A 25,402-nucleotide genomic window follows, 5' to 3' on the forward strand; every position below is an offset into this window, starting at 1 on the left:
CTTCTCCAACAGTGAAAAGTCTGGCTTCCATTATCTTTAACCTACTTACTCATGTAATCAATACCCCTGTATGTAACAACACAAAACAGTTATCTTCCAAGCAGATTGGGGCAGCTCAATGCTGTGTGCAGGGATGCCCTTAAGTCTGGTACTGGCTCGTGATCAAGAGGAGGAGTAAGCTAGCTAGAGAGGTGTGGCATTTGGTTTAACACTGCAGACACTCCGGAAACCTCACAGGCCAGCTTGCTCACCTGTTGAGGCATGTGCAGACTGCCAGCTGATCCCTGGCTGCAGCATGCATAACCAGTCAGGCATAAAAGACACCTTATGGATATTTTTGCCCAGGCTCTTCTTCCTCACACATGTTTTAACAGTTCATAATGTGGAGATGAAATATGTCCTGAGCAACTAAGAAACGCTCCTAGGAGTTGTACCATTAAGCTTCCTGGTCCCCAGTGCTCACCTGTGCTTTCTGACTCCTGCTGAACTCTGTCCTGTGCTGTTAGCTCCTCACGTGAGTTGGCTCTAAGACTCTGAGTCCTTTCAACTATCCAACAGAGGAACACCTCTCTCTTTTTCTTTCCCACTTACTTGCTTTAGGACTGAACAGTTAAGGAAAAGGGGAAGAGAAGGCAATGTGGAAGGAGAAGAGCATTTTGATGGTTTTTAAAAGAACCACGAAGGTGGTGTCTCACATGACTTTAAGATTTTAGACATTGCCAAATGTCTTGCACATTTTTATTTGTAAGAGTTAAGATTTCTTGGCCACCAAATAAAGCATTCCTCTCTGAGGTATACAGTCTGAGATGGAAAAAAAAGCATCTCAAAGAGCTGCCCTAGGACCAAACCAGAGGAAACAGACTAATGATGTATGAGTTAAGACTATGGTCACCTTCATGTGACAGCAAAAGCCACAAGTTTGACAAAACAAGAAGTTTCTCTTCCACTTACACACAGGCAATCCAAAGATTCCTGTATCTTGTTCCTTAACTGTCCTCAATGCATGGCTCCCACCTCAGGGTCCAAGATGGCTGCCTGAGCTTAGCCATCATGTCTGTGCTCGGGTCAGGAAGATAGAAAGGAAAAAGAAGGCTTCCTCCTTAGGATACTTTCAAAGAAGTTGCACATGGCACTTCCCCATGAAAGCAATTAAAATTTGTAATACAGTGATGCCTGACTGTAAGGAAGTTGGGGAAATGTACTCTGTATTGTAGGTGACCACATAACAGCTAAAAACTAGAGATTTTATTACCAAAAACAATGGTGCAAACTGAAACTGGCAGATGACAGCAGCTTCTCACACTAGCAGACCACTCCATTTAAGCATCACAGAAATCAATTCTGGTTACAAAAGAAAATGGATAATCCTCCCATCTCTTCTTGCATTAATTTTCTTAAAATATAACAACTAATTGAGAAAAACTGTTTGCGCTTCTCCCAGCTACCATGCCCAATGAAAGATTTCACCAGAGAAAACTGGTTCTTTGCAATCATTTCATTGTGTTAACAGCATTTAGCAGGAGAGGAAATGACAAAGCTTGAAAGTTCTTTTTTTGTTTTAATACAGAAGAGAAATTCAGTTGTTGTTTCACCTGATCATGCCATGAGAATGTATTTTTCTTTCTCACATTGTTATAGGGCTACATGCTAGAGTACATAAGAGAAAGGAAAATTAAAGCATAAAAGAAAAGGTTGATAAAAGATCTTTGAGAAAGTATTTAAGGCAACAAAGAACTCAACTTAGGGTTGGGTCTGCAGGAAGGGCAGTTCAGTTAAGGTGGGCAGAATCAAAATCCCAGAATCAATCACAACACCTGGTAGAGTCATACAACCTGCCACTCCTTTCCACTTGGCAATGGTGAGTTCACTGTGAGACTTGTAGGGAAACTGCACTGTTAAAAAAGAAGGGAAAAAAGGTCTACCAAAATAGAATGGATTATTCAAAAGTACAAAAGCTGCCCTGGTTCCAACATGTTGGAAGAATGGAAGCAGGCTGTACCGAGTGACCCGCCTTGTGAACCTTAATCACACACTGGGAGGTCTCCCACCATGTGAGTAACATACTTTAACAGTCCTGCTAGCCATAAACTGTTAAGAATGAGCAGTGCCAGAACAGAGAGCACTATTGTTAAAGTTCCTAAAGCAATGTTAAAGCAGGCTTTGCCTGGGCATTCCCAATGTAGAACATGTTAAAAAAATCAACCAAACAACTAAGAAGTGTGTTGACATAGTTTGATGTTGACAGACACAGTTAAATGTCATAATGCCTTGGCTATCATTCTGCCACCAGCCTTTAGAAATGGTATTTGGGTGAACGTTGTAGCAGGCCAAAATGAACAGTGAGAAATGAAGTTGTTGAGAAGAAGGTCTTTGTGGGGGAAGTGGGGCCAGGGTAAGGTTGCTGGCAGTCCATATATGACCTGTGATTGTTCCCTGGCCAAGGAGGGAGACAATAGGGAAGTGCTCAAAAGGAACTGGTTGGTTCAATTATTTCACAAGAAACACACCTAAGGACTCATTCGGGCTCCCACTATCTAGGTATTTACTGACCATGCTCAGAGTGCCCACAGTCTCTACCTTGGAGATTCTCTTAGAAATAACGTTGCCTGTGCATCCTGGTTAGCCTGGACAGTCTTGGATTATGCCTGCTGTCCTCTCAAAATGTTCTGGTTGGATGATAAGCTACATAGTCTTTCAGTTTAGGGAACACAAAATATATACCCCGATCCAAAAGTACAAGGTACAAAAAGGATCATGGAATTGAGAGAAATCTATCTGAAAAGCTACCGGCAGTTCAGAAGGGGATATTCCTTACTGTGGAATGACATACAAAAAATGCTTTAGGGCACAGGGTACACCATGCACAGAAGCTGGACATGGAGGACATATGGGAACTGGAGGCTAAAGCAATCCCAGGCTTATCTGGTGGAATACAGATGGAATACAGGGAAGGTACAGGACTGGAAAGGACAGCTAGTATTTTAATGACAAAAAATCATAAAAATCAAAGGACAAAGTAAACATTCCTAGAAAAGGAATCCTGATTTCTAGGTAACACATGGAAGCCGATATTATTTTAAAAGAGGTTCAGTTTTTTTTTCCTCCTCTTTCAGTATGAAGCAGGCAGTAAAAGAAGAGAAGCATAATAAGATCTACAGAACCGTAAGATGACATTATAGACTTTTTTCAAAATAATCCAACATATCACAGTGACATGGCACACTGCAAATTGTCTCTAAAGTTTTGTTTGGCAAATTAGAAAACAAATTATTCCTTTGGTGACACTTGAAAGAAGGTAAAAAGTTCTAGCTTCAAAGAATGACATTTAAATCCAGCAAAATAACACCACCACCACCACGGCCAGGCAGAAACGGGGAAGAAAACTGGAAAACAAAAATGGGCTTGAAAGTTTCTGCAATCTTGTTGCAGGTCAAAACTGGCCATCTTTGGGATCCAAATGAAGGGTTTTACAAAGCTGGTCACAAAAACTGGGCTGCACCCAACAGTTCATTTCACAGACTGCATTCCAAATGGATACAATCAGAAAAGCAATGCCATCACCAAAAGGCAAATGCCTTCTTTTTTTGTTTTTAGCCCTTTTTGACAGCTCTTGTGGTAGCAAGTATTGCCACGTTAGAAGAGCAGTTGTACCTCCTGGGATATTCAGATGGCCACCTTGTTTGACAACTCAAAGTGGCACCATTCAAGCTCTGTGCAACTCTACAGGTGACATCACAAATAGTATCCTTTAATTCAATTCCTCCCCTAGTTGTAAACCAAAAAGAATATTTAACTTGAACTTAAAATTCAGGATGGCCCAAATGGCATTTCCATTCTGGGTCCTCAGTAGGGTACAAACAGCAACAGCCCTAAACAACGTTGATTCAGAGACTCCATGGGGATGTTGGAGCCAGCAGATGTCAGCACCAGAAAGCTTTGCTGACCAGTCTGGGTTTTGTGGCTCCACAACTCATGATTAAAATGCCTGCCCACGTCACATGGCTGAAATTGTTTCATTCCTTTTTTGTTTTTTGGTATCATTAATAATTGTTTCATTCTTGGTCGTACAGTACAGATTCAGATCTTCTTAAATATGCAGCTTAAAGTGAAGGCAGACAGTAAAATATTTGATACCAAGATATAATATAAATATCAGATTCATCAACACACCCAGAATCATAAAAACATTTCTTTTGAATTTCATTCATAATTTAAAACTGCAAAAATAATCATAATGGTATGAATGTTTTCCTTACTTCACAACTAATGATTGTGGTGAACTGGAAACCCTTTTAGTAGCAAGTTTTCAAATTTGATTACTTGACAGAATTCTATTATTTGCAGATAAGGTTCTACCAACCATAATTACCTGCTTTTTCATTCAAGAGAAAGCATTTATCATGTGTGACCACTGAAAAAAATGTCATACCTTTTTTGATAAATAAGAGCAGAGAATTCACATGTGTTGGGACTTCCCAAGGGCTGGTCACTGACTAGGGTCTTTATGACCACCAGGATGTATGCTAGACCCAAGTCACTGTTATTAAAAATGTGGCACCCACATCATTTCTGTTCAAACACATCACTTCACAGTCTCTCCCTCAAGAAAAAGACAAAGAAAACTTACAGTTCTGAAAATGGATGGGAGAATTATGGAGAAAAATACAGCACGTCACCTAAGGTCAGTTGCTCTTGAAGTGTAAACAGGACAGTATTAACAAATGCTCGGCAAATTACTACTGTTTTGCAAGACTGTACTTACTTGGTGTGACAGAGATGGAATCTGAGACAGAGTTACTGCCCTCAATGAGCTTACTCTGTAAAGATAAACAGGAGGCAGTAAAACACTATGACATGTAGAATCGAAGTGCCACGAAGGCCGTAAGCAGATTCAAAACTTTCATTAAGAGAAATGCTTGACAAGTTCTTCAGGATTAGTCCAGAGTCTTCAAAGTCCAGAGTCCAACTTATTCTCCTACCTCCCTATCTTCCCCCATTCACCCCTGTTTTTTTTTGCCTGTCTATATTGACGAATTTTTCTAGCATAAAATATTTTATTTGTGTAACATAAAATCAGTGTATGTTCAGAAATCAATTATAAAAACCTGGAAATCAAAAACCTAAGCTCCTCATTTTATAGATATGGAAACTGTGGCCCAGGGAGGTAAAGCAAATCTCTCAAGGGCTGGTCACTGACTAGGGGATTTGTACCCACCAGGATGGATGGCTGTCTGTCCCACAGACCACCAGAATCCGAACTGGGACTACAACCAAGGTTTCACAGTCCTGATCTTGAGCTCTTCTTGCCAAAATGGGATAATAATATTCATACCCGGATGCTGTATTCTTTTCAAGATGATGGCAATTCCTATCATAATAAAAAGAGTATAAACCTGAATGGAAAATTCTTTTCTATCTATTCAATAGCTATAAAATATGACCACTACATAACATGGCTCAAAGCAAAGAATATGCAGTTTCAAGCAGTGTGTGGCCCAGACAATACTCTGATGAGATCCTGATAAAATCACTGCATTTTTCTGGAGCACAAATTCCTCTAGAATTTGAAAATGAAAGGCTGAATTATGTTATTTGATCCTGAGAGACAAATAAAAGAGACAAAACAAGAAAGAACTAGGATTTCTATAATGTCTACTGTATCAATATGCTATGCTGGGCACTTGACAGCCACTCATTAGAAGCAAAATTGTTAAAAAACAAAATAAGGTAATAATAATAGCTAATGTTTACCAGATGCTGAAGAGTGGCTGGCATAGTTCTAAGAGCTTTATTACTTCATCTATTCCTTGCAATAAGCCTGTCTAGTGGTACTATTATTAACCACCTCCCTCCCAGTTTTAGATGAGAGAAATGAGGCAGAGAGAGGCTTAGTAACCTGCCTGTGGTCTCAGAGCTGTAAGAAGAGAGAAGCCTTTAAAAGCTGTTTAATAACAAGAAGCAGATTAATGCTGTTTTTTTCCTGGCCAAACAAATAAACCCAACAACTATCCAGAAACAGCCAACTGTATGCCACATTAAGATGTCCCAAAGATAAAAAGGAGTCAGTCCACAGGTTCATTTTTTGCCAAACTGAAGACAAGAGCACTACTGAATACACATGCTTTCAGTTTCAGATAATACGGTGCGCTCTTGACTTCCAAGTATCCCTGTAGATACTCAAGGATCACCCCTCATCCTGACCTCCAAGTAACCCCTTCTTTAATTCCCCATAACTACTATCCTGGGTAGACACCCAGATACCTAGTCTACTCTGCACCAGTTACTATGTAGACATCTGAGTTCTTTGAGCTGTGCCAGCAAATTAATCGAAGCCGAGGAGTGGGTCTTGGGAACCTCTGATCAACAGCCAGCATGTCAGAATCCCTGGGGACAGCCTGGACTTTGAAATAGCATCTTCAGTGGGAGGGGCATTAGTCTTGTAGGACTATGCCCTTACCCTCAGGACCTCAGACTGTCTCCAGGTAGACAGTGTGAGAACAGAACTGAATCGTAGGACACCCTGCTGGTGTCTGAGAGCTGCTTCATAGTGTGGGAAAACCCCACATACCTCATAATGGTGCAGAATCATAGTTGGTGATCAGAAGTGAAACTGGCATCAGAATCAATACCCCTGGCAGAGAAGGTCCATATAAAAGTGGGGCAAGGAACTGGTCAGGCTGTCTCCAACAGCAAGCCATTGTGTTTTTACCACCATATGAAAACAGGAGCTCCACAAAGTGAGAAAATCTATCCAGACCATGTCTCCCTCTGAAAGATCAGGAAGACATTCTCCTATAAAAATGAGCAACATAATAGCACCAAGAGCAAATCCCACAGAGTTATTATGAGGAAAAAAGAAAATAAGGTGAAAAATAATATCTTTATTGGTAATGAAAGCCCACCAACTAGAAAGTTATACATGGAAAACAGATGAAAATTATAACCTACTATGTCCAAACAAGTTAAAACACATTAAGAAAACAACACAAGACACAAAACAGCACAAACTATAATTAGGAAAACTCACAAATGAAAGATCATACCTCAAACAAGAATTGAAAGAGAAAAGTAAAAATTATTTCAGAACTAATGACAAAATTCAAAGGTACACATCAGATAATGACTTACAGGAAATAGAAAGTGGAAATTTCTTTTAAAAATAGGAGATAAAGGGATTTGAGAGAAAATGGTAAATATTAAAGACAGGCAACAAGATTAACATACACACTAAAAAGCCTGAAAAAGGAAATATTAATCAAGGGAAGAAATATACATTAAAAACCATAACTGAAAAAAATCCCTGAAATTAAAAAAATATATAAATCTTTTAAACTGCAAACATAAAGAACATATTACATACCTGGGAAGTAATCAATGAATAAAGACCTGTATCAAGACATGGTCAAGTAAAATGTCTGGACTTCAAGAAAAGACATATTTTCAGCATCTAGGATAAATGAGCTACTGTTTCTGCAGGAAATAATATGAGATTATCATCAGATTTTTAGACAGAAATGCTTTAAGCCAAAAGAAAACAGGACAGATTTAAGATGTTTCAAGAAAGAAACTATTATTCTATACCCAATAAAACTGATCTTTAAATTAAAAAGGTACTAACAATTATACATCATGAACATACAAATACTCTGGACACAGCATTCATTTGGCCCTTCCCAAGAAACCATTCATTTGGCCCTACCAGAACCTGAGGTTCAGTCAGTCAACACAATGACCTAAGGACTGATGATGAGCATAAAATGTATGGGTCTCTGTAGAACCAAGAGTGGATGACATTAAAAAGGGAGAGAGTTTAATAATGGCTCTATGCACTAGAAATTTAGGTATGGCTCATGTACTAAAAAATGGGGAGCCATATTATAGGAATTAGAAATGGCTTAGAGCTGTATCTGGATCCAGTCTAGCAAATAAGAGCCCAGAAGTCATCACTCCTATCTGCATAGCAAGAAAAAAGTTGAACAAACAGAAAATAAACAACTCTTCTTAGGTCCATTAAAGTACTGAAGTCACAGGGCAAATGGCCATACTAGATTTGGAGAGCCAGGTGGAGAGGGAATCACAGCTTATGCAGAAGCATAAGTCACTGCTGGAGCCAGCGACTAGTAGGGACACTTGAAATGCAACTGATGAGTTTCTGGAGGATGAGCCACTGATTAGCTTGAAAGAGTAAAACTTGTGGGGACCCATCCTCCAGGAGCCCCACCAGGTGTTCAGGGTGAAAAATCAGAGTGAAAACCCCTGTTGCTTCTTGGAGAGGAATAGGCAAGTAATAATTCTGACTAAAACTAAAGCATCTCTTCTCCTTACAAAGGAGAAACAGGCCAACTGACATAGGAGAAAGAAACTTCACCACTTCTCACCCTCTTGTCTTACCTGAGGGGGAAAAAACACTGAAAAGCAGCTTGGGAGGTCACAACCCAGAAGCCCAAGCTCACCAAAAGATAGACCTAATAGGATTTTAGGACACTTTCCCTCTCTCCATACCTCAGTAGGGTTCTAATAGGGGATGACAGATAAAAAGCTACAATTCGCAGACACTACTTAAGAAGGAGTCTCTAAAGAAACCCAAAGACAAAAAGCAAAGGACACTAGAGGAAACTCCAGCCTATGACACCTACAGCTGCAGCTCACACTAAAGGCCTTTTTACCTCAGGTCCTTTCCCCAGATACATCATGTCTGGCTTTCAACACAAGTACAAGGCATGCAAAAGGACAAAAAGTACAGTGTAAAGAGAAGAGGCAAACAACAGAACCAGACTCAGACATGACAGAGCTTTTGGAGTTATCAGAACAGGAATATAACTCTGATTGATATGCTAAGGCTCCACTAGAAAAAATGGACAACGTGCAAGAAAGAACACATGGGCAATGGAAGAGAAAAGATGGAAACTCTAATTAGGAATAAAAAAGAAATGTCAGAAATCAAAAACACTGTAACAGAAGTGAAGAATGACTTTGGTGAGCACATTGGACACAACTGAGGAAATAATTAATTAGCTTGAAAATAAGTCAACAGAAATGTGCCAAACTGAAAAGTAAAGACAAAAAAAATGAAAAAATGGAATAGAGAATCCAAGAGCTATGGGACAATTATGAAAGCTGTGGCACACATGCAATGGGAACACCAAGAGGGAGAGACAGGAACAGAGCAAATATCTGAAGTAACAATGGCTGAGAGTTTTCCAAAATTAATGACAGACACCAAAACACATATACCCTCCTTGAATATTTAGCAAAAGGTAAGGATAGGATAATTACCTAGAAGGATAATTACCAAAAAGTCTACACCCACGCATATCATATTCAAACTGAAGAAAACCAGACAAAGAGAAAATATTTAAAGAATATAGACAGGATTGAGGGAACACTCCATACAGATGAACAAAAATAAGAGTTACATTGGGCTTCTCTTCAGAAACCATGCAAGGGACACAAGAATGCATAAAATATTAAAGTGTTAAAGGAAAAAACCCACCAACCTAGAAATCTGTATTCAGCAAAATTACCCTTTAAATATGAAGGAGAAATACTTTATCAAATTAAGAAAAATTAAGGGAAACTGTTGCCAATGGACCTGCCTTACAAAAAATTAGAAGAGTATTTCACAGAGAAGGAAAATTACATAATTAAGAAACTCAACTATATAAAGAAATGAAGAATATTAAAAGAGGAATAAATGATGTTCCCTCTCACCACTTCGGTTAACCATCATATTGGAAGTACTACCTAATGCAGTTAAGAAAAGGAAAGAAAAGGTACACAGATTTGAAAGGGAGAGATAAAATGTCCTTTGTCCGCAAATGACATGGTATCTATTCAGAAAACCCAAAAAAACTGACCAAGAAAAGAGAAAGTTGGAACTAAGCAATTATAGCAAGGATGAAAGATACAAGGTTGGTATTCAAAAGTTACCACTCTCCTATATAACAGCAATGAACCAATGGAGTTTAAAATTAAAAACAACAGCACTTACAATAGCACAAAAAAATTAAATACTTAAGTATAAATCTAAAAAAATGTGTACAAGATCTATATGGAAAAAAAGTAGGAAAGAAATTAAAGATCTACATAAATGGAGAGAAACTCTATATTCATGGACAGGAAGACTCAATATTGTTAAGATGTCAATTCTTCCCAACTTGATCTATAGACTCAATGCAGTTCCAATTAAAATCACCGCAAGTTTATTTTGTGGGTGTTGACAAACTGATTCTAAAGTTTATATGGGAAGGCAAAAGAGGCAGAATTGCCGATAAAATACTGAATAGGAAAAACAAACTCAGAAAATTAACACTACCCAACTTCAAAATTTACTATAAAGCCACAGTAATCAAGACAGTGTGATATTGGTGAAACAGATAAACAGATCAAGAGAATAAAGATTGCCCAGAAATAGACCCTGTCTTGACAGTGGGTTTCAGCCCTGGGCAAGTTCACTATGAATTCAATGTGACCAAATAAAAGACAGTAGAACGTTCTTGGGGTGAAAGGGTAATATCCAACTTTATTTCCACAGTGGTAGGTCAGTCACTAAAATCTCATTCACTCAGAGCAAGTCTGCATGCAGCAAACTGGTCTCTGCCTCTGGGCCTCTGTACCCACACAGCGATTCTCTGGGCCTCTCTGCCCACAGAGATGTCCTCTGGGCCTCTGTCCTCGGTGCTGCCACCACTCCAGCCTCTGCTCTGCTCTCCTGCAGCCTTGCAGCCCTGCCACCATGTCACCCAGAGCACTGGGCAGGGCTCTTTATATAGAGTCAGTAATGACATATTGCCCACACCTAGTCAGTGAGCTAGCCAACCAGGGCCAGGTGAGAATCCTGGTTACAGGAACTTTCATTTTATCCACAGACCCACACAAATGCAGTCAACTAATCTTTGACAGAGAACAAAGGAGCAAAGGAAATTCAACAGAAAAAGGATTATCTTTTCAATAAATGGTGCTGGAACAACTGGAAATCCACAGGAAAAAAAAACATGAAACTAGACAAAGAATTATATCTTTACAAAAATTAACTCAAAATGGTCCATAGACCTAAATGTAAAACACAAAACCATAAAAATCCTAGAATACAACATAGGAGAAAGTCTAGTTGGCCCTGAATTTGCTAATGACTTTCAAGATGCAACACCAAATACCTATCCAAAAAAACAAAAAGGTGATAAATGATAAATTTTAATGTAAATGTAAAACATCTCCTTTGTGAAAGATACTGCTAAGAGAATTAAAAAAAAAAAAGCCACAGTCTGTGACAAAATTTTTGCAAAACAGGTATCTGATACAGGAATTCTATCCAAAACATACAAAGGGCATTTAAAACATAACGATTAGAAAACAAACAACCCAATTAAAAAATGGGACAGAGACCTTAATAAACACTTCATCAAGGAAGATATACTGATGGCAAATAAGCATATGGAAAGATTTTCTGCATCATATGTCCTCAGGAAATTGCAGATTACAACAAGATACCACTACACACCTATTAGATGGCCCACTCAGAAACTGACACCAACTTTTGGCAAGGATGTGGAGCAACAGGAACTCCCAGACACTGCTGAGGTAACACTAATGGTACAGCCACTTTGCAAGACAGTATGCAAGTTTTTTACTAAACCAAAGATACTCTTACCACATGATCCAGCAATTGTGCTCCTTGTTATTTTACCCAAAGGGGGTACAAAAACTACGGCGACACAAAAATCTGCACCCAAGTGCACATTTATAGCAATCTTAGTCATAATTGCCAAAACTTGGAAGCAACCAAGATGTCCTGCATTAGGTGAGTGGATAACCTGTGAGTGGATAATATGGCAATTAGTGTTATTTATTGAAATAACCAATTAGTGTTAGTTAATAATAAAGAGATATGATTGCCAAGCCAGGAAAAGACACAAAAGAACCTTAAATGCATATTGCTAAGTGAAAGAAACCTTTCTGTAAAGGTTATATACTACATGATTTCAACTATATGATATTCTGGAAAAAACAAAACTAAGAGACATAAAATTCCAGTGGATGCCTGGGGCTTGGGGGAGATAAGGGAGAGAGGGAAAAGTAAGTAGAGCACAGAGGATATTTAGGGCAGTGAAACTAGTTTGACATTATGCGTGTGTTAAAACCCATAGAATGTTGCAACACAGAGAGTGAACAGTAATGTAAACTACTAATTATAGTTAATAATAATGTTATCAGTACTGGTCCATCAATTCTAACAAATATACCACTTATGCCAGATGTTAATAATAAGGGAAATGGTGGGAGTCTTAACAGGGAAAACCTTTTTAAAAATTAAAGCTTAGTGAAATATTAATTAGGGGAGAATGGTGTCAGCATGTGCACAATTGTTTGCAGCAATATTGGTGGTGGCAATATTAGTACTGATAATTGTGTGTCATGTACTAAATAAGTAGTACCTGTGAAAAGTTCTAATTTTATCATGGTTTGTTTCCCTGAGAATCAGGATTGTGTGGGAGAAGGAGGTAGAGAGGTAGCGTGAAGACCAAAAGCCTAGCAGCCCCATATTCTAACTGCATCTACCTACATGAGCTCATCATATACTTTACTTTTAAAAAATACTTTTGTTTCTTAGCTCTGACCACAAAAAAGGCCTAAAAAATATGAACAATGCAGCAGTGATAAGCACCGCTGGAGCCTAGTTTGGGCCTGTCTTGCCAATGGGATTCAGCCCCGGGCAAGTTCGCTATGGATTCAATGAGACCAAAGAAATCGACAGCAAACGTTCTTTGGGGTGAAAGGGTTTATTACCCGGCTTGTTCTCCCTGTGGTAAGTCGAGCACTAACGTCTCTGCCTCTGCCCAGAGCACTGGGCCGAGCTCTCTCTATAGTGCAGTAATAGCTTATTGCCTAAAGGTGTGGAAGCGGTAGCCTAACAACAGGCCAGTTACATCATCAGATGGTTTAAGTTCAGTGAGGATCCTGGCCATGGGAACCCCAACTTCCCCACAGAGCCTAAAATGTTTCCCACCAAGAGAAAAAAATAAACAAAAATAGGGTTTCTTAGAAGACTAGCTGATTCTAGGTCTGGGATAGTAATCTACAGACACATCAGGAAGAGCTTATTGGCAGATGGGAAGGCACTGATCACAGATAGGAGGTACGTCAGCTGGACAGGGCAGCCAGCGAGAAGAGGCTTCCAGAGCCCAAACTGGACAGTCTGAGTTTGAACAAGGACAATGCCTGCAAGGCTGTGGTGTCCAAGGGGGCAAGCCTATTGCGGTAAAAAGCAAAAATTCGAATACCTGTTTCCATATTTGAAATCTCTCATTTCATTAGGTCGGGGCGAGCCTGAACATTAGAATATCTGAGAGTTTCCTGAGTCTAATTTGCAGCCTACTTTGTGAGCTACTAGTACAGATGATATTGCTCTGCAAGCAAGATAGTTCTCAGAGAAGGATCTGATGTGTGAATAAGCTTTCTCAGAAGAGAGCAAGGTACAGAGCATGCACCTGGCCTGGCCGGTCTGGTCTGGCCAGGACAGTGCAAGAGAGCTCTTTATGCATTAAGAATGCTAATCCTTTGCCTGACATACAAGTTTCAAATATTTTTCCCATGTTGGTGATCCTTGCCTTCCATTTAAAAAGTATAGAAGAGTATACTCCACAACCCCACAATTCCACTCCTAGGTCTATAACCACCAGAATGAATTATGTTCACACTACACCAAGACACATGTTCAGAAGTTCACAGCAAAACTATGAACCTGCCCCACCTGGGAATGACCCGGATGTCCACCAATAGCAGAATGGGTGCACAAACCAGCACAGAGCCACATACTGGATCTATAAGCAACTGCACAGTAGAAATGAATCTCACCAACAAGATACTGAGCAAGACACTCTGACACTAAAGAGTACACACAGGTGACCCTCTGTTATTTAAAGATGTACAAACACAGGCAAAACTAATCTCTGCTCTCAGAGCCAGGACAGCGTTTATCCCTGAGGGAGAGTGACTGAGGTGAAGGGGCTTCCAGGGTGCTGGTCACATTCTGTTTCTTGGCGTGAAACTATGTCACACTGTACTATCATGTATGCATTTATCCATATGAATACTTCAATAACATTTTTTGAAGTGAGGTTTTTAAAAGTATATGTTCTAAACGTTTGGGGAAGAGGGAAGTTCCAGTTTCCTGGGCCCAATCAGCTGATCGGGGCAGCCAGCACCCCGAAGGCATTCCCCAATCTCAATCTGATATACAGAATCACTAGCCCCTATGCAGCAGTTACCATGGCTTCTAGAACAGGAGCAGCTTGCCAGCACTCAGTGTATGCCTGCTGAAGTAGCTTCTTTATTGCTGCACGGGCATGTGCCTGTCAAAAACATCAGCAACATGAAGGCAAGCCAGTATAAGCTAAGAACAGAGCTTCCCAAATCTTGACTACCTGGATTCAAATCCTGGCTCTACTACATATTAACTGTGTGACTCGTAGCAAGTCACTCTCACCTGTTTCCTCAGCTATAAACTGGACAAGAATGATGAGGATGCTAACAGTTACGAAACTGTGAGCTTTAAAAGAGATAATCCATACAGAGAGCTTAATACAATGCCTGAAATATGGTAAGCACTGTATGTTTGTGCATTTGTGTGTGTGTGTGTGTGTTCACACACTCTGTGTACAGGGCATGGTGTCTTAACTACGTATCTCTTATTTTTGTCCTCCTAATAGAGTACACAGCTTGCAGAATACAAGTATATGATGTTAAGTAGATATCTTTCACATGGCCTGAATACTTAAATATTTACAGCTCTAAAAACCAATTTACATATGAACATTTGCAAAACAACCATTTTTTTTGTATACTGAGGTTGCAAAATAAGCAATCTCTGGTCTGTACTGTGTCCTGAAAAACTGAGAGGCCAGGACCCCTTCCAATTAATTACCTGGTCTGATGTGTGCCTTTTATTAGGCCTGATTTAGCTTAAATTTGCCAACTGTTCTGAGTGCAGAAGAATAATTAACAGACATGCAGATATATTAGGTGAAACAGTTCATTATGAAAAACTGGTAAATTACACCCAAATTTACCACTTCATGTAATTTAGGTTTATTTTGTTATAATACTTGAACCAGTATTTTCCCAACACAACCTTCTCCAGCACTGCTCTCCACAGTGTTTTCAGATAATGTGCTAACTTTGAAGGTAGAAAACAATGAATATACAACTTAAAAAGATCTATCATCTGATCATTAAATTTAGTTAAGATTAATAGTTTTTAAGAAAAACAGGGAAAGGGGGAAGGTGTACAGTTAACATTGACCAGATAAGGGAGTAAGCTGCTTCTAGTGTTTTCCTCCACAGTTAACACTCTGCAACAATATGATAAACCTAAGTTTCCAAGCTGACAGGCTGGCTGAATGATGCATTTTATTTTAAAGAATTCTGAAATCAAATGCTGTGAGGTCAGACCTGCTGGCCCCAATCAGCCCCGGACATCACCACTCTGAACCCGGCCTTTCTGCACACATGTGGGGTGCAAAACAGAGCCCCATTATTATAGAACAAAAGTGTCAGACACACTTAAGTGTGAAGTCTGGGACTTCATAGACTCCAGATAACCTTGCACTTCCCTGTCTATAAAACGCTGATGACTTGTCACCTGCAGCAAAGGGCGGTACAGTAAGTGTAAGCAGCACATGGACCAGTGTACACACTCATGCCTATACTGTTCAGAACCTCTAACAGAGCTGCTACGGGCTCAACTGTGGCCACTTGAAATTCATTTATTGAAGCCCTAACCCCCAGCATTTCAGAATGTGACTGAATTTGGAGACAGGACCTTTAAAGAGGTGATGAAGTTCAAATGAGGCCATTGAGGTGGGTCGTAATCCAAGCCGACTGGTATTCTTCTGAGAAGAGCAAAGAGGGCACATACAGCCATCAGGGATGTGCACATGGAGGAGACAGCATGGGAGGCCACTGTGAGAAGGCAGCATCTACAAGCCAAGGAGAGAGGCCTCGGGAGAAAACAACCCTGCCCACACCTTGATCTTGGACTTCCAGCCTCCAGGAGCAGGAGAAATAAATGTCCGTTGTTCAAGCGGCCCAGTCTGTGGTATTTTACATGGCAGCCTGCAGACTAGTAGATAATGTTATACTATCATTTGTCTTTTTGGCTTCACCAACACCTAAGTCCAAAATACTATTTTCCATTGTTAAGCATCACACATGGATGAAAACAGTCCAATTGGTACCCTGCAACTCCATTTCACCCCCATCTTTCTTTGGAAAGATGACTAATCATGCCAACTGATCAGCACCTCTCCATTCAGGGGCCCCCAAGGCCTCCAGCAGAGGCTTGAGGCCTACCAGGCAGTTATGAAACATGCTTTGGATCAGATAAGACTGTAACAAAGGAGAGGTGGCCCTGACTGTGAGCTTCATACACTAAATAAAAGGGGATATCGTTTTACCCTAAGGAAGAGGCCTGAGAGAGGCAGGAAGCAACTGCCCAGACAGCAGTGGACAGGGAGCAGGATTTGGGTCTGTGGGTCCCTTGAAGGACGCTGAGCAAAATGCAGAGGCTCGACACTGACCCCTGCTGGCCATGTATTCGATCTACAAGGACTGTCTGGGCCACATTTTTATGCTCTTCTGCTTTAAGAAATGAAAAATAAAACAACCTGTGCAAATTTATGATTCAAAGAAACAAACAACAGACCTTTATGTGAGGTAAACAAATTATCTCTAGTTTTTGCTTCACTATACTGGATATTGTATACATCTAGATCAAATTTCTTTAAACTATATTTATGTAATTTTATGGAAAGAAGATAACAAGATCTGGTTTTCAATTAATATCCACATCAATTCTAGCAGATATTACCATAATTAAGAGCTGGCTATAATGGCAAAGCAGTGAGTGTTATGTTTTCTTATGATGAAAATTGATTTCAGATCCATGAAAAAGTTTAAAGTTTTCTCAACATAATACTAATTGATCACTGGATAATTTAAAGATTCAATATGGAGGAAAGTCTCAAAAAGACTCAGCTTAGAAAGTGCCCATCATAAAAAACATGCATTCAATAAATTATTGGATGACATACAGTATTTTAATCAGTTGAAAAACTGCCAACAGTTCTTAATGCCTGTCTGACATTCTCAACAAACATAAGCACATCACAATTAAAATCTTGTCAAATGCCCTGCTTTCCCCCTAGCCACCTCGCACAGTGTTCATGGCTCTGAACTTGCCACTTAAACCCACTGTTTTTCCTCCTGACTTTGTCACACTGGGCATGTTCATCTAACTTGAATCCTCAGTATGGTGAGGAGGGAGGCATCAGGTGCCCAGATATGATCAAACAGTGAGACAAGCAGGCAAAGCCGCTGGAGAAATCCATTAGTGAGTATTCTAAAACTAAAGAGATAATAATGTTTTGCATTTGTTCACAATCATAGATAAAACAATTTTAAAATACTAATAGTGAATATTAAGGCTGGTATGTGCCATGCTATAGACTGAAAGTGCCCCCACACCCAAAATCCCTATATTGAAACCTAATCCCCATTTGGGATGGTTTTTTGGGAAGTGGAGCTTTGGGAGGTGATTAAATCATGAGGGTGGAGCCTCATGAATGGTATTAGTGCCCTTATAAGAGACTGGAGAGAGATGACCTCTCAGCCATGTGAGGACACAGCAAGAAGTATGTGAACCAGAAAATGGGTTCTTCACCAGACCCTGAATCTGCCCGTGTCTCGATCCTGGACTTCCAGCCTCCAGAACTATGAGAACCAGATGCTGTTTATAAGGCCCCCAGTTGATGGTGCCCTATTACAGCAGCCTGACTGGACTCAGATGTGCCAGATAGTATACCAGGCACTTCACAGCTAATGACTTACAGCAATTCTATGAGGTAGCTCCTCTTCTTATTCCCATTTTACAGATGAGACACCTGAGACTCAAAGAGGTTAACTGACTTGCCCCAGGTTACACAGCTAGCAATGCAAAAGCTGGACACAAAAGAGAGGCCAAGTCACTGGAGCAGAAATGTCAAAATGACTGAAAAAAAGTAAAGGTCATTAGTTCAGTTACATGAAAGGGGTCACCATTTTTATTTTTATTTCCTGTCTGGATGAAATATTTTCAGTGTTTACCTTGTTGAAAAACCAAATTAAAACACTGAACAATTCAATCACATACCTGATAGCTGTGAACTGCTTTCCCTCTGGGAAGTGGGAAGGGGTCAGGATATGGTCCCCCTCACCGGCTATGCTTCCTACTGCAGCTCACCAGAATTCTTCACTAAAAGAAACCACATCCTTCTTCAATAAACTTCCCAAGCAAAGAGATAGCAGACATATGCACACCAGGCCCAGAGGAGACACATTCCAGGCTAGCTGGGATGATGGGTTAAAATTTAGCACCTGGGGAGCTTCTCAGAGGAAGTGCCACAAGAATGCAGTCCTGAGGACAGAGAAGGCATTCCTTCTTTCAACAAGCTGTGAGTGAGAAGTTGGGGGGGGGGGGGGTTAGCTGGAGGCAGTAAAGAGAAAAGGGCTTCCCCAGCCAAGACACTGCCTGTTTCCAAACACAAAGCTGGGCATGTACTTGCAACTCAGAGTAAAACAATAACAGGTCTTCATAAATATTATAGCTAAAAGGATACAGTCTTCACAGCTCCTCTCCCTTTCCCCCAAAGACAGGCTATGCTGATAAAAAAATCCCAACAGGGAAGACAATATCCAGGTTTACCAGGGTTTGGGAGCAGCTCTTCCAGATAACATGATTATGTTTTTTTATTATTTTGCATGGTCCGTTAGAGGGGCCAGTCCCTCGAAAGGAGACTATTTTTCTTTTTTAAGACTTATCTGAGAGATATTTTATTCTACTCTGAAAAGAAAAACAAACCGACAAACGTTAGACCACCCAGAGAATAGTAAACTTGGAGATTAAAAAATCACAAAACATTTAAAGAAATGGAAAAAAGTCTCCCTGGCCACCGATGGGATCTCTGCTCCCCTGGAAGCTGATTACAGGATGCTTCAAAAGCAACTTTACCGTCCAGGTGGAGCCTAGTGGCTGTGTTGGGAGAGGCTTCTACAGCAAATTTCTTCAATAAAAAGAACAAATTTGATGTCAATACTCTTGGAAGCTTTACAGAGAATGTGCGTGCAGATTACGTGCAGTGTAGGCAAAAAATGAAGGAAAAGAAATAAAATGATGGGTAATTTCAAAGAAATAGCTATCTGTATTTCTAAGAACCCTACGCAAAAGGAACCAAGTACTGCAGGTTTTACTAAGTCACACAGAAAACCTCAACATATGACATATAAAAGCCCTCCCCAGTCTAATTAATCATGCTGTTCTGGGCTCAGGCCATTGACTAGGCTGACACTGGTCACATCTGAGACTTACAGACTATGTGGCATTCACATTAGCAGTTAACACATACTGAGCACTAACTCAGGACCAGGCATGGCACTAAATGCCTGACACATACCAGCACACTTAGCGCTAGCGCACTCCTTGCAAGTGGGTGCTCACATTTCCCTCTGACTCTAGGAAGCTCAGGCTCAGAAAGGTTCTCTCCAGTTGCACAGTACTAAACAGAAAATAGACAATCTGACCCCATCCATTCAACTCCAAAAACCCCACATGTAGGCTCTGCCTCCCAGACTAGGATCTGTGCGCATCTGGAATCTGGCTGGACTGACAGAAAAGGGTAGAGCCTGTCTGATGTCAGCCTCCAGCCTGTGAAGTGTTCCCCATCAGAAAGCTTTTGGTACTTAAATGCCTGGAAAGCTGGCGCAAAGGCAATTTACTACCTCAGAGGAAGGGCTGCATTTCTAAGACACAGCTCTCCCAAGCAGAAGCAGACATTTCACATGCTGATAAGTACTAAAAACCCCCTTTCTTCAGTTCAAAATTTAATTTCTGTTTACCTTTAAGGAAATTAAGAATGAGGAAGGAAAAGCTGGAGATGCAATAACCATTCTCTGCCCATGCAAATGAATTGCTGCCTGTTTTTAATTTTGATACTGATACATAAAATGTCTTGATTACAGTTAAAATTTTATAAGTAAAGGGACATAGGAATTCTTATACCACATTTAATGTAGCCATGTCAAATACTTTAATATATAAAAATATTGAAATAGACACAGTAAGCGATACAGGCTCTGATATCTGAAGGCATCCTGGGGCCTTTCAGGCTCCAGAAAGAAGGGAGTTCAGCAGAAAGCAGCCACTTCTCAGGTCTACACACACGACAGAGGCCAAAGGAGGTGGAATCTCCAAACTTCTCCTAAAGCCCCCAAGAAGCCCTGTTGCTCTTCCTCAAACGACTTCCTCAAATTACTTTGGAAAAATTTAAGAATGACCTTGCTTTTTACCACTGAATATTACACCGGAAACATCTTTTTCAGGATGCAAGTGGCTATCTCTTCTTCTTCAATAAAATCCAAGGCTTCAAAGAGATAGTGCAACTGAACTGAAATAGCTACACTACTGTCCCTTTATAAATTATAAACTCTCCAGTATTTATAAATACAACATAAAGAATCCTCTTCAAAGCTAAAGAGTATAAAGTTCCTCTGCTGAAAGCAATCTCTTTCTTCAACCCCATGAGAAAAAGACTGCTGAGAAGTGGAAAGCCTCAGGGCCAAAAGTACAGACAAGCCAGGCCTTCCGTCTGCCATTCACCATCTTCCTCTGGGGCAGTGCGGCCAACCAGCACCATGACCACGACAGAGCCAGAGGGCAGCGAGGGACACACCTACGCTGCAGCTGCCAATTCCGAGTACCAGAGACAACTGCTCTGTGGCTGCCACCAAGGAGCCTTCACACTGGGTGGGGCCAACGCATCCCAGAGGCTGAGACGCTAGGCAGTGGGAAAGCTAAGCTAAATGGCAGGGTCTTCCTTCAGGTTACCAAATGCAAATCATCTACAACTTTTCATGCTCCTTCCTTTCGTGGACATGTTTCAACAGCACCGACTACAATCTGTTCCAGGCCAAACCAAGGATTCATGGTACATTTAGCTCAGGCCTAAGAAGCAACTCGTCATCTTTTACAGTCTCCTGGACATCTCCCCTTCTTCTCCAATGTCACATCCTAGTCTGGATCATATAAACTCATGGGCCAAATCCATCATCCTTTGCTTCATTCAGCAAACATTTCTGAGCATCTGTGTTCCATACAAGATAATAAAGAAGGTAAATGTGGACGCAGCACAGCCACAGGACCCCCAGTCTCTAAGTGGGGAAGAGAGACATCTAGATGAAAAACACATCACAAACCCATGTTACAAGAGTCATAAAGCAAGGCACGTCCCGCCTCACAGAGGAAGTGACTGTCAGCTTGCTATAGACAGAGAAGCTTCACACAGGCTGTGGCATCTGAGCTGGCTCCTGGCAGATAAGTAAAAGGATCTGGGGTGAAGAGGAGTGGAGAGAGTGTAAACAAGACTTCCAAAGGCACAAAGCCAGAAGTGTGCCCTGGGTCAGGAAGGGCAATCAGTTCAGCTTGGTGGGGAGGACATATGCATAAAAGGAAGGAGCTCAAGTAGATTGTAGCCAGATGCAGAAAGGCCTGCATGTCATGCCAAGGAACTCAGAGCATTAACTGTTGGTAATGAACAACTAGGAAGAGTGTTTAAGGGAGAGGGTCCAAACTAAAGCCACCTTTAGCCTGAACAAGTTCTGTTTCACCTATGAAGTATTTTTCAAATACTTACTTTCTGATGTCAGACAGAATTAGCTGCCAACTTCTAAATATTAGAAAATTTCACATAAAAATCTGGACTCTTGGCGTCTTAAAAAAAAATCTGGTAACACTGGGTCAAGGCCCCATGTGGTGACAAGTATTTGGATCCAAGTGGCACAAGCGGCAGCTGCCCCTTCGGATATGATACCTTTATGGAGTTCATGAACACCCTCCCCTGGCCCCAACATTTGAGTTTGCGGTGCCTGGTTTAAAGGAGAAAGCTACAAAATATGGTGTGTATTATGAGAAAATGACACTCAAAGCAATACAGACTAAACCACAGGGGCAGCAAAAGTGAAGCAGAGGGAAAGTTAGGAAGATACTACAAAGCACAAAAATGAGATAAGAAGAGCCTAAACTAAGAAAATAAAGATTCAGGAAAAGGTAATGAGTCAGGAAATGTTTAATATACTTTAGGCACAAGTATACTTATGGTGTAACTTTTTGAGGAGCCAAAGCCTGTATTAGAAGAAAGGAAGAATGATTCAAAAAAGATTTTCAAGTAAGAAACAAGGAGGCTAGTAAGTAGACTGTGGAAAGTCTACTCAAATGCCCTAAATGAGCACAAAGAGTTGAGGTACAGCAGTAACTGTGATTCTTACCCTGGACTCTCATTCATTTTCCATTCGGGTCCGACTGCAAACTTGCTGAGCTAAGCTCTTGACAAGTGATGTTTACAAGCAGGGGGTGGGATGTAAACCATTATAACCTCGCACACCACGATGGGCAGTTACTGGGAAAACGTATAAACCCTTCCCGCTCCTCCCAGGGAAGGCGCTGCCCCAGAACTCACACAAGCCGTTGACATCCAGCATGCTGGAAATGCCCCGGTCACTCATGTCCACTTCCGGCTGGTTCTTCTCTCGGCTCTCCTCCACCAGCTTTTTCAGAGACTTGGACATTATCTGCACCAAACAACAACAAAGCACGTGACCGACGGCGGGACGGTGCAGGGACAGAAAGGGGAGAGCCCCGGGCTGGCGCTCCCGTTTTCCCTGGAAAGCCGGCATCGGCGGGCAGGGTCCGGGCAGGGGGGCTGGGGCGGCGTGGAGAGGGGGTTGCCACAGCTTTTCGGAGAGATACGAACCCACGCGCCAGCCACACACACTCACCGCGGAAGGCAGCTCCTGACAGGTGGGGCGCGGGAAGCACGGGCTCTGCCAGGGTGCAACTCAGGTGCCAGAGATGCAGCGGGAGAGAGCCCAGCTAGCCTCAGCACGAGAACACGCCCTGTCCCGGCGCTCGACGCCGGCGCACTCGGCGCCACTCGCCGCTCCACGCCCCGCCCACGCCGGGCCCTTCCCAAATTAGGAGAACAGTTCACAGGACGTGGCTTTAGGGCGAACCTCCGCCCTTAAAAGAATGTGTACCCCGCGGCTGGCCAGTCACGTCCGTCATTAGGCCTCGAGACTCCGCCCCACCCCTAAATTAGGCCATCCCCCTGGAGTCCCCTGCTTGAAATTCCGATTGGACCGGGGTTGGCGCGAGCGCACTAGTCTTCGCGCAGGCTCAGTTCTTAGGTCGAAGCGCAGAGTACTGTGGGCGGAAGCGGGGCAGTTTAGGAAGTGCCTGCGGAGGGGCGTTGTAGCTGAGGTTGGCACCTACCGAGGGTAGAAGTAGATTGCCTCTCAGCGTCCTGCTTCTGTAATTGTGACCCTGCTTGTCATGTCTCTTCCTCAGAATTGTGCCTCCCGCTGTATTATAAGCTCCTCCAAGACAAGAACTCCGTGGTGGTCTGTGTATCCGCGACTCCCAGCTCGCAGTCGTGGACCTTTTGTGTCACACAAAGAGAAATACACTCAGACAAATAAATGACTTCTTTTTTCCTATACTACACTCAAAATTATGCCACATTTCAGTTTTCCTACTATTCAGTGCTGATTCCCTTGTGCAATTTTCATTATTTATTGGAGTTCCTAACTGCTTTTCTTTTTCTTCTTGTAACCTTTACCACATCTCTAAGATCTTAGAGCGTTCCATTCCTCTCCATTGCTTGAATCTAATGAATTATTGAAGACTTGAGGAGCCCACTAACGTACTGCGCTTAGACTGGTTCTTTCTGTCCTTCAAGCTGAACAGTTAAATTGTAATTTCTTTTCACTTGGTTTCTGGGTTTAAACCAACATTTCTTGTGGCTCCTGGATTACCTCTTAAGTAACTTTCCCTAAAAGAGTGTGTAGGAGACAAATTATGAGTAGTTCCATGTTTTTTAAATCAGTTTCTCTTAATCTCGAAGGCATAGTTCCACTGACTTCTGCTTCCAATGTTGGTTCCCAGAAGAGCTGATCTCCTTCTCAAGTCCTTGCAGGGAACTATTGTTTTCTCTTAGAAAGCATTTATAGATTACTTTATATTCTTCATGTTCTGAAATTTCCCCATAATATCTCTGATTGAAGATCTTTTTCATTTTATCTGTTTGGCATTTATTTGGTCCTTTTCATTGAAGATTCATTGCTCTCTTCCTCTCTGAAAAAATTTTTTGTAATTTCTTTGAAATTTCTTTCCTGCCATTTTCTCTGATTTACCAGTCTTTCTGGAAATCTTATTAGTTATATGGCAGCCTCCAAGACTAGTCTCTTATAGTTATCTTTTTTCTTTCTTGTATATTTCTTCATCTTTTTAACTTAATGTTCTGGGAAATTATATCATTTTTATCTACCAAATCTATTAAATTTTCAAATATTACTTTAGCTATTAACCAAAAATACTCTCTAAGACCTCTTTATTGTTTAATAGCCCCCTGCTTCTGTTTCACAAATGCACTTTCAACTATCTCTGAGAATAACAACTTTTAAACCTCTCTTCTGTTCACTAAATTGTGTTTCCTTGTGTCCCTTTCCTGTTAGTTTAGCTAGCCTTTTCCTACTCATGCTGAAAATCGTCCTCTGTGTGGCGCTTCTTGGTCATCCTTTCATATTCAGCCATGAAGGTAGGAGCTGATTTTTCTAGAGAGCTAGTGTGCCTTCTTTCCTCTTCTGCTGTTGATGTGCATTTGTTTCCCTCCTAGGTCCACATTAATTTTTCCTGGGCTGTTTGTTAAATTTCTTTAAAAGTGGAGAACCCAGTTGTATGCCTGCTTGAAATCACAAGGGTGCCTTCCCTGGTAGAGGGAAATGGTGATTTGGAGGTGCCAACTAATTCAGTTGTGATTTACCATCTCACCTTCTCACACTGCACCTGCCAGCCCCACATCCAGAAAATCAATGCCCAGTTCTGCTGCAGAATTATTTTGGCCTGCACTTTCTGTCTGCTTCATTTGTCAGCATGCTTTCATTCATGTCCTGTTTTCCAGAAATTTATTTTCACTCTTTATAATTGTCCTCTGATTCTCTTCACTTTTAGTAGTGCTGTTCTTTATGAAATGTGTCCCTAAGTTCCGTATTTTTATAACATGAAACCAGGGCCAGCTACCTGGGTATGTAGTTTGTGAAGGTACACAAAGTTCCTCGCTTAATGGGCCTTATGCTTGGTTTAATGTTCCACTGTCACCATCTTGAAATATTCACTAATTTTTGAACAAGGAGGCCTGTATTGCCTTTTGCATTGGTATCTGCAAATGTAGGCAGTCCTGTATAGAAAAGTCAGTATCTATCAGAGCTTAATTTGCTTCTGCAGCATCACTGCCAAGTGCTCTATGCTTACATACAGTAT

The 25,402-nt window shown here is 41.2% G+C and overlaps 1 protein-coding gene across 3 annotated transcripts in view; it reads right to left on the bottom strand.

The window, feature by feature from the left end:
- Window positions 1-23,067, bottom strand: part of RSU1 (Ras suppressor protein 1) — a 201,589-nt gene extending 178,522 nt beyond the window's left edge. The window contains exons 1-2 of one of the 3 annotated variants that reach the window (XM_036908023.2): window positions 22,864-23,067; window positions 22,545-22,656 (exon numbers count right to left, since the gene is read on the bottom strand). In XM_036908023.2, the coding sequence (XP_036763918.1) occupies window positions 22,545-22,653 (109 nt within the window). In that variant the 5' untranslated portion in view covers window positions 22,654-22,656; window positions 22,864-23,067. The remainder of the gene's footprint in view (window positions 1-22,544; window positions 22,657-22,863) is intronic. The other 2 variants (XM_036908022.2, XM_036908020.2) reach the window with 2 other exon arrangements.
- Window positions 23,068-25,402: the final 2,335 nt, after the last annotated feature.

Source organism: Manis pentadactyla, chromosome 3 (genome assembly GCF_030020395.1).
Source record: "Manis pentadactyla isolate mManPen7 chromosome 3, mManPen7.hap1, whole genome shotgun sequence".
Taxonomy (NCBI): domain Eukaryota; kingdom Metazoa; phylum Chordata; class Mammalia; order Pholidota; family Manidae; genus Manis; species Manis pentadactyla.